General features: G+C 36.2%; 1 protein-coding gene across 1 annotated transcript in view; it reads right to left on the bottom strand.

Moving 5' to 3' along the window:
* Positions 1-10775, bottom strand: part of CNGB3 (cyclic nucleotide gated channel subunit beta 3) — a 237372-nt gene that overhangs the window by 220360 nt on the left and 6237 nt on the right. The window contains exon 2 of the mRNA XM_007957655.1: positions 8201-8282. Coding sequence (XP_007955846.1) covers positions 8201-8282 — 82 coding nt within the window. The remainder of the gene's footprint in view (positions 1-8200; positions 8283-10775) is intronic.

The following is a 10775-nucleotide window of genomic DNA, read 5'->3' as shown; positions in this document are numbered from 1 at the left end:
TTCAGTACTTTGAAGTTTTGTAACATAGAAAAGAAAACAGATTTACTTTATATATTCCAGAAGGCAGAAGAAGGATCCATTGGTGGAATTTACAAAACAAAGAAACGAGCAAAACCCCCAAACATAACAACTAAACTTGTCAAACAACAAAACAGACAGCCGTGTGAATCAGTGAAAGCCCTGTTGCTGGAAGTATTCTGGCAGAAGCTGGATCCTTCATTACAGGAGCTATGATGGGGCCCTTGCATCGAGTCAGAGGTTAGATGTTTTCTAGTCGCAAATAAAAATTAATATGGATCTGTTAAAATAGCTTTGGCGCTGTGTCAGGATTTAGGGATGTCCTAACTGTCTTCTCTCAGTGTCCCTGAAACCGAATGCTTGATTTTAGGGGCATTTTCATTAGGATTAATTCATCTAGAAAACACATTTCATGTACCAGTATGAAGGCAAGTGGGGAATTACCAGTGCTGGGTACCAAGTAGAGATTTCCATTCCTTACATCATTAATTTTCTGGGTAACTCTGGATAAGACACTTTTCTATAGTGGTTTCCTCCTCCATAAAATTTGAAATACTTTTGTTATAGGAATTTCTTTGAGGATTATAGAAAGATTCCATTAAAACAAAGTGTAGTATAAACACACAATGTTTTATCTGCTACAGTGGGATAGTTTTTTTTTTTTTTTGGTTAATGTACTAACTCAGGTCTGCAAACAACTGATGTATTTGGGACATGCAGGAGCTTCCATTTCTTAAGAGTCCCAGGAACCAGAAAGGCATCATGCAATTCCCACAAATCAGATAAATTCTTCAGCAGAAAGGAACCCAAGGGGACAGAGTTAGACTTTGTTGAATTATGCATGTACATTAAAATAATGTGAACTATAAAAACATGTAGAATTTTATTAAAAAATAAAGAAACATTCATGTTGGCTGAGACTCTTAATTTTTTTAGTTTATAAGACAGGTAGAAAGAAACAGGTAAAATCAGACTCAGAGTCTTGTATTAGATGCTTCAAACGGTGTATTTTTCTTATGTAACTTCTTTTAGCTGACAGAACTCTACTCACAGCTTTGTCTTCAGCAAGGCAGCTCTCCACTATATCGTGTGGGGATAGTTACTGGTGCCACCCCCAGCTGGATACCTAACTTGCAGATTGTGGCTCATTCACAGCCGGCTGGTGACCCAGCTGGTGATATGATGGTCACTGCCCAATGGGAACAATGGTTGTTAGGTAAGTCAGTCACACTTCTGCCTCTGGAATTTGGACTGAGAATTGAGATGATGAGAGTGAGGACAGCCCAGAGTTGATATGCAGAGAGAGCCATAGCTATCATAAGAAAGGAAATCAGATTGTCTGTGAGCAAGAGGCAGAGAATGTAGTTACCTCCCAGGGCTGCCTTCATTCCCTGAGCAACTCTGTGTGTTATTCCTATGACAAGCTCTTGCCACTGAGGGTGCCCATGTTAAACCAACACAGGGAGGGATTTTCTTCATCATCTCAAGCTATAAAACACATTATATTTATCTCTTCCGTAGACTAAGTTTTCAGAAATTTCATTTGTTAAATATATGTAAATCTCATTTCTTTTGTTTACCATCATATCAGGTATCATTTTGAAAGGATATTTATTTAGTTCTGTCAATCTAATTGTTTATTACAAGAAAATTATTTCTATTTTGTTGAAGCACAGAAGTATGTTTGAGTATTCTATATTCCCACCTGGAGTCCAGGGTGATACAAACAGTTAATGGACTTGGCTGCTAAATGAAAGACTGGAGGTCTGAGTCCACCCAGAGGCACCTTAGAATTCCACAGCACCTGGCATTAAAAACCCTATGGAGCACAGTTCTACTCTGACACACATGGGTGGCCTTGAGTTGAAATAAACTCAATGGCAACTGATTATATTTCCACCTTATTCTTCATCTGATAAACAAGACTGAGAGTTATAGGGAAAGGCCTATACCACCAAAATTAGTCATATTAGCTCAATCCTATGCATGGCAGTCAAACTTATATAGAGATTTGCTAATTCGTGTCAATTGAATTTCAGAACACAGTCTGGTTATTTTCCTATTCTCTACAGGATAAATTAGACAAGCTAATCGTTACTACCAAGGTCAGAAGAAAGGTTTCCTATTTAACCAAACTAGAATTTTTAATAATGTTCAAGCTGATTGTTCAGTAGATAGACAAATTAATAATTGGGCTCTTCTTTATAGATACAGAGTAGGAGGTTTGAAGATTATCCTGTAAATATATTTCTTCACCTTCTATTAATCTGCTTTTGCACTTGAAATTCCACTTTTAGAGAGGTGTCCTTTGGTTACAGATAAGAACTTGGAGAGAATTAGCTTTCTAAACTGCTAATCAAACTGAAACCTGGATGAGTAGAATTGAGACACAGGCAAAACCAATTTTTGTGGATGGTGGTGGAACTGGGCAAAGTTTGTGTTTGAGTTTGCAAATGTGGAGCCATGGACATCTGGAACCTGGAGATCTTAGCCCTGGAGGGCTGTTGGTCTCAGGGGACACAAGAAGATGCTATCTTTGTAATCTGTTTGGAACTCAAAGTCTGGGAATAGGGTTATGAGTGTCAACGAAGGGAAGAGAAAGAGTATAACTAAAAATATTATCAGATTCAGATTTTTGTCTAGGGCTGTCAATGTTCACAGCTATGAGCAACATCGACTACCCATCATACAATGGGTTAGAAATCAGAGAATGGTCATATGCACTCAATTTGATGAGAGTACAAGGTCCCTCCCCCCTTTATTTGGTATTTGCTTCTAAAACCCAAACCACTGCCACTGAGTCAATTCCCACTCATAGTGACTATAGGACAGAGTAGAACTGCCTCATAAGATTTCCGTTAATGATTTAAAATGTAGAGTTAGTTGTCAATATTTTAGAATTGAGAAATTTCTAATTAAATTTTTCATTTGCCATCTCTCTAGACAAGGTGGAAGATCTGACAGCATTTGACCCACAGCCCCACATGTTAGCTATTGGCTGGAGCTGAGTGGCTGCTGTTCTCTTTAAACAGGGCTCCCACACTCCTAATTTATGTTATTTCCCTGGCTTCCATCAGTACTGGAATTTACCAACTACAATGATAAATGCTATATATGTATCACATCTTAATCAATTTAATTATTACATCTAGTGATGAAAGTATTTATTTTATACAGGAGCAAACTGACACTCAGAGATATTAAATATCTTAACTCAGGTCACACATAACTTGTTAGTAGCAGAGTTATGATTTGAATTCAAGGGTATTAACTACAAAACCAATGCTCTTTGAAGCACTGTATGCTGATTTTCCTGTTAATGTATATTATTATTATTTGAAGTAGATCACAATTGCATTTTTTTTACTGTTACTTTTTATATGTAACTTATGGAATAGTTTTAAGTATATGTATTAGTTTTGTACTGCTGCTGTAACAAATTCCTACAAACTTGTTAGGTGCTGTCAAGTCATCTCTGACACACAGCAACCCTATGTACAATAGAATGAAACACTGTCTGGTCCTGCACCATTCTTGCAATCCTTGCTAAACTTATGCCCATTGTTGTAGCCACTGTGCTAATCCATCTCTTTGAGAGTCTTCCCCTTTGTTGCTGACCCTCTACTTTACTAAACATGATATCCTTCTCCTGTGACTGTTCCCTTCTGACAACATGACCAAAGTAGGTGACACGAAGTCTGGCCAGTCTCATTTACCTCCAAGGTGCATTCTGGCTACTCTTCTTCCAGGACAGATTTGCTCATTCTTCTGGCAGTCCATGGTATTTTCAGTATTCCTCATTAACACCACAATTCAAAGGCATCAACTCTTCTTGGTCTTTCTTATTTGTTGTCCAGCTTTCACACACACATGAGGTGATTGGGTTAGGCACACCTAAGTCTTCAGAGTGACATCTTTGTTCCTTAACACTTTGAAGAAGTCTTTTGTAGGAGATTTTCCCAGCACAATATGATGTCTTATTTCTTGACTATTGCTTCCATGGGTGCTGACTGTGGATCCAAGTAAAATGAAGTTCCTGACAACATCATTTTTTTTCCTCCGTTTATTTTGATGTTGCTTATTGGTCTACTTGTGAGGATTTTTGTTTTCTTTATGTTGAGGTGTAATCCATATAAACTTAGTGGCTAGAACAAGTATATACTCTTACAGTTCTGGAGGTCAGAAGTCTAAAATGAGTCTGCAGGGGTGTTTCCTTCTGGATGATGTAGAGGAGAATCTATTTCTTTGTTTTTTCAAGATTCTACAGGTCGCTGACATTGGCTAGGGGCCTGTTCCTTCATCTTCAGAGCACATCAATCTAACCCCTGCTTTCATTATCCCATCTCCTTCTGCCTTTGATTCTCTTGCCTCTCTCTTATAAGGAACCCTGTGAGTACATCAAGTCCACCTGGATAGTCCAGGTTAGTCTTTTTATCTTACGAGCCTTTACTCAATCACATCAGCAAAATCCCTTTTACCATGCATATTAACATATGCATTTGGTGATTAGGATGTGGACATCTTTGGGGATCATATTCAGTCTACCACACCATACTATGACTACCCAACTTTGACTTATTTTCATACAAATAAGGTCACTTTAAAGCATCATAAACCATCAGGTAAACCATTTACATATCCTCTACTGGCTACCAAAACGTTTATTTCAAGAGGCATTTAATATACTGTAAGTGAAGTGGAAGCCTAAGAAAAATGATTATAATCAAAATAGGACATTAGCAACTTATCTTTATTTGAATCTAAAATGTGTTGCATTCTTCATTTCCATGGCAGATATAAATTAAGCCATGCTTTGCAGAAGATAAGAGTTCTATAATCAGAAATCAACATCTGCAGATATTATGACATTGCACCTGCATGTTTTGAAGTGAAGAAAACAAAAATATCAAGCACATATAAGAGGCTATCTTTAAACACTAATAATTTTGCTTTTTCAAGACCAAATATCTTAAATATAACTCTTATTCCTATTAAAGTCTTGGAGGACATGCTAAGTCTGCAGATTTAAATGAAACTATTTTTCCTTCCTACTCAAAAAGCTCCCTCAGTTAAATGAAGCTTCTAGAAAAGAAGATTTTATTACCAGTAGTGAAAAATTTAAGCTTACAAATACACTTTTAAAACAAGTCTAACAAGGATAAGAAAAAACTTGTCATCTCAAAGATGTTATCCCTGGTTTCATGCCATTATACTTTGAATTATCTGGATAATTCTGTGGTGTCTTTTTTTGTTTGTTTGTTGGCTTCCCTTGGTGCATGTAGAATTTTCTTTGACTGTAGAATTTTCTCTCTTCCTTAATATTACCATTTTTCAACCACATTCCATTGTCTGTCATAAATTTCATATGAAAATTCTTATATGATCTATAAAAGAGTCTTCCTCTCCTTTATAAAAAATATGCAGGTTAAATAATGTTCTTTAATTGAACAAAAAAGGCAGGAATGCATTTTACTATATTCTCTTGGTGTTTGAGTCTTACTATTTAGGGAAGTTTTATATATGTGCACTTCTATCAGAAATGGAGCCTTATGATTTTTAAGTATCTTTCCTTTCAGTAACACATCATATTAAATATTTTAAATAAGATTATCTAACAATTGGATAGTCAAGTTGTAATCATCAGGAAAACTCCAGAAATTCACTGCTGTTGAGTTGGATCTGATTCATATAATACTATATCACATTCATGTGAGAATAATTCATTGCAGAATGTTTCCTTTCTTTTTCTTTCTCCCCAGGGAGGTGAATGCTGTCTATCTACATGGGAAATTTATTTCTTTTTAAAATTTATTTATTTATTATTATTTTTTCATCTTCTTGGCTGAAATGAAAACTAGAACTATAGTTGTGTAAATAAATGCCTAGTCTGTATGGGAACAAGTATGTATTCTTTATATTCTAATCAAGATAGTAAAAATCCAGATTTGTTCTCTAACGTAATACTTAAATACATAACATACATACGTGTATGTACACATATATGTAATTCAATAAATAAATCAATAAAACTAAAGTGAATTTTCTACAGCTTGTTTTAAAAACATTTTATATTGTTGAAAGTGGAAAAGAGTAGATTACAAAAAAAAAAAAAAAAAATCAACCTATAAATTGATTTAGGAAAAACCAGTATGTTTATGTTGTTATCCTTATAGCTGGAAAAATATTCTCTCCAATTATTCGAGTTTTAGTCTACATCTCTCAGTTAAACTCAGTTATTTTGTTCACATAGGCCCTATGCATTTCTCTTAAAAAAGAGCAGATCAAGTATAAGGGGAGTTGGGCCATTTTATTCAGAGTGGTGATTTTGATTGTGCCAGTTACATTCCTTGCCAGATATTCTTATTTACAATCTTATTTGTGATTTGTTTCTTTATAAACTTAATTTTCACAGTTTTTTTTTATTTTTTCCTCCTCAGAGATGAAAAATTTTGGCTAGTATAAACTCAATTGTGCCTTCATTAAATTTTTTGTTTTAGTATAAAAATATAAAGTCATTAAAACCATCATCATACACAGATTTTGTCTAATATATGAAATAAAAAATGTTTTTTCTAGTTTTGTGACAATAACTTTATTTTTTAATAACAGCATAGTCTGGTCTAGTTATTCCCCTATCATTTTTATGTCTTCTTTGGATGTAGCATTCATACTGGGAAGAAGTTGGAGAGATTGCTTAGAAAGGGAGGCTGAGAATAAATCCTACAAAGTCAGCTAGAGATATTCAGATTTTGTCCTGTAGGCAACATGGAGACACTCAAGGTTCTTGGACAGAGATATGTGATCAGTGCAGTGCTTTATAGAGTGTAACCTGCTGGTACTGCATGGACTGGAAGAAAAGGATAGAGACTGGCCAAAGTAGAGTCCTAGACAGAAGAGACAATTTAGGGAGCCCAGGACTGTGCAAGCAGGAGTTACTAATCAGGATGACATTGCTGGAGTTGGAAAGAAAGGAAGTAGTTTTGAGGGTAATTATGAAAATAGAGTTCACACATGACAGCCTAGATAAAGAATGAAGCATGAGTCAGCGGTTGAGCTTGCGAGACTGCAAGAATGATAATATCAGAAATATAAATCAGTCAGGAAAGGAGCTGATTTGAAAGGGAAAAGGAGGAGCTCAGTTTTAGGTTTGCTGTCTTTGGGATGGCAGCAGAACTTACAAGTGCATATGTCCAGTGATAGTTCGAAAAATTGGACAGAGTTCTGAAAAAGGAGTTGGCCTCATATGGGTTTGGAATCATCAGTGTAGAAATGAGTGTGGTGGCCTTCAGAGTAGATGTGTGTATTACTTTTGCAGGACTTCCATAACAAAATACCACAAAAGTCAGGGGCTTTAAACAGCAGAAATGTACTGTCTCTGACTTCTGGAGGCTAGGATCAAATTCAGGGTGTTGGCAGGGCTATGCCTTCTCTGAAGGCTCTAGGAGAAGATCATTCCTTGTTTTTCTAAGCTTCTTGTAGCCTCAGGTGTTGCTTGGCATGTAGATGCATCTTTACACGGATGTCTTTCCTCTGTCCATCACTCTGTGTATTTTTTCTTTCACAAAGACACTACTCAGATGGGATTAGAACTCACCCTACTCTGGTAAGACGTCATGTTAGCTCAACTGATAGCATGTTTAAAGACCTTATTTCCAAACAAGGTCACAGGTATCAGGTACCAGGGATCGAGACTTCAATATATCTTTTTGGAGTATACAATTCAATGCACCACAATGAGATTTCTAAAGGAGAGAGTTTGGATGGAGAGGAGCAGAGGTATGAGCACTGGACCTTTAGATACATATAATCCACACATATTTTAATGTCATTGTGAACTTCATCATTATCTGAAATATTATTGTTCGCTATGTGCTTACTTGTCTTTTTCATTTACTATATAATATAAGCTCCACATTAGTACAGACTTGGCCCTTACTGTTCACCACCACATTTCTAGCCCATAGAATGGTCCTTGACACATGGTAGATGTTTTTAAAAAGTACTCACTGAATGGATGAATGAGTGAATGAATAAAGAAATAAAATGTTTGTACATATTCAGATCTTCTGAGGAGTGATCTTAGATAATTTACCTTGTTATGGCAAACGTTTTTATCAGACAACACATTTCAGAGAAATTGACATTTACTTTTTAGTTCTTTGTCTACAGATTATCTTCTGACCTGGTATTTGGGTGTGTGATTCTTCAAATGTGACTGCAGGCATCTTGGTTTTGAGAGATTTCTTTTCAATTTTATTTTCTCCCTTAGGGAAACAGAATAGAGATTATACATGATGGATTTGAATACAAATGAATTTAAATGTAAAGTATAACACGTAGATTTTAACTCAATTATCCATCCAATCATTAAAAGTGAGCCTTTGTTTATGCTTTGTTAATGTTTCTTTATCTTGTTATCACTAGGAATGATAATTCTTGCACTTAAATGGACATTTTTGATCTTACTGGAGAAAAATCGTCCTCAACCTATACAACTTTTTGGCTATAGGAATCTGCTGTTTTTTGCTGGTGTTGATGTTGTAACTCCTTGTCACATGTTCCTCACAATTTTCCTGTTATTAGGAGGGACAAGGTTCTGGAGAAGGACATCATGCTTGGTAAATTAGAGGGTGAGTGAAAAAGAGGAAGACCTTCATGAGATGAGTTACACAATGGCTGCTACAAAGGACTCAAATATAGCAAAGATTTGAGGATGATTCAGGACTGGTCAGTGTTTATCTCTGTTGAACATGGAGTCTCTATGCGTTGGAATTGACTTGATGACACCTAACAACAACAATACATGTCATCAAAGAGGAAACTTACTAAGTTTCTAGCTCATGTGAACATAGGTAGCAAGTTATGGAATTATGCTATTAACCTAGTGGCTCAGGGGAGAGAGGCCTAGGGATCTGCTTCCCTCAAGATTACAGTCAAACAACAAACAAACAACACTGTCTACAAAGACAATGTTCTACATTGTACTTCAGTGAGTAGTGACTGGGGTCTTAAAAGCTTGTGAGGGGCCATCTAAGGGACAACTATTAGTCACTCCCTGTCTGAAGCAAAGAAGAGTGAGGAAAATCAAAGGAAACCATTAGTCCAAAGGTCTAATGGACCATGCAAACCACAACCTTCAGTAGCCTAATATCAGAAGGACTAGACGGAGTCTGGTTTCAATTACTGACAGCTCTGATAGAGATCACAATAGAAGGTCCTGGTCAGAGTGGGAGAAAGTGTACAACAAAATTTAAAATCATAAAAAAGACCAGACTTATAGGTCTGATAGAGACTGGTGGAACCCCTGAGACTATGGCTCTTGCCTCCTGGGGATCACCTTCTAGGCAAAAATCAACAGGCCTATAAAGGGAAAAATAATACCCATGATTAATGTACTCTTTAGAACAATCAAACATCTGAGACTAAAAGGGCAGCATTTGCCCAAAAATGAAGTTCTGAAGGCAGAAAAGGAAAGAAGGATGAATGGAAATGGGAAATAGGTGGGAAGAGGACTGTTATACTGAGGAGAATGAAACTAGTATCACAAATATATATATATATATATATATATATATATATATATATATATATATATATATATAAATTATTAAATGGAAAACTAAAATGCCCTATAAACTTTCATCCAAATCACAATAAAATGTTAAAAAAACCAAAACTACAGTTCAGAAAAATGCTATGGGGTAGTTCTGTTCTGTCACATTGGGCCATTATGTACCCAAAAAAAGCAGCAAGGTTTGGACCCAAGAGTAGTTATTATGTAGTAATAATGTCTTCAGACTTTAATCAAGTACTCTTGCACCATGTCATGATGCTATTCATAAACATTTCTACCACCATTTTGTGAACACAATGTAGATTTCTTTGAATAATGTCTTACTCTGCAGTAAAAGAGAAAGCGTTTGGATTAGACTGAGTTTACAATTTTGAATTATTTGTTATTGATCCATAGGAATTACCTATAATATTTTAGTCTGAGAATGAACTCTTTACACTTTCAAAAACACAGTATATATTGACTTGTTCAACACTAGGTATTTTCTTATAGGAATGAAATTGTACTATTTGTATTTCAGGAGATTGCTGTTTAAATGTCTTTTTAAAAGGTTATAATATGTGGAAGAAAATATGGATTTTAACTTTCAGTAATTTTTAAACATTAACGTAGTTGAAACTGAGGAAGAATTGTTTTTCCTATAACTACATGTTCTTGGAAATGACATACACAAATATTTGCCAAATATTTTGGGAGCTCTGGTAGCATAGTGCCTAAGGCACTTGCCTGCTAACCAGAAGGCTGGTGGTTTGAACCACCAGCCACTCCTCAGAAGGAAGATGGGGCAATCTACTTCCGTGGTGATACTGCCTTGGAAACCCAAGGAGGGGTCTCTATGAGTCAGGTCTGACTCGACGTCAGATAACAACAGCAACAACATACCTTTTAAGATATAATGTGATGACAGTAGATTTCTTGATTAACATCCATGAAAGATAGCTATTGGGAGAGGAGGGGACAAAAAATACCATTGCATTTGAGTGAACCAGAAGGCTGGCGGTTCAAACCCACCAGCCACTCCTTGGAAGGAAGATGGGGCAATTTACTTCCGTAGTGATGTTGTTGTTGTTGTTAAGTGCCCTCGAGTCATTTCCGACTCATAGCGACCCCATGCACAGCAGAATGAAACACTGCCCGATCCCGCGCCAGCCCCACAATCCCTGCTATACTTGAGCCCATCATC

Source organism: Orycteropus afer, unplaced genomic scaffold (assembly GCF_000298275.1).
Source record: "Orycteropus afer afer isolate SDZICR_OR568_19922 unplaced genomic scaffold, OryAfe1.0 scaffold00769, whole genome shotgun sequence".
In the NCBI taxonomy this organism is placed as follows: domain Eukaryota; kingdom Metazoa; phylum Chordata; class Mammalia; order Tubulidentata; family Orycteropodidae; genus Orycteropus; species Orycteropus afer.
Note: the sequence above shows the minus strand (reverse complement) of the source record. Positions and strands in the feature narration are given on the sequence as shown.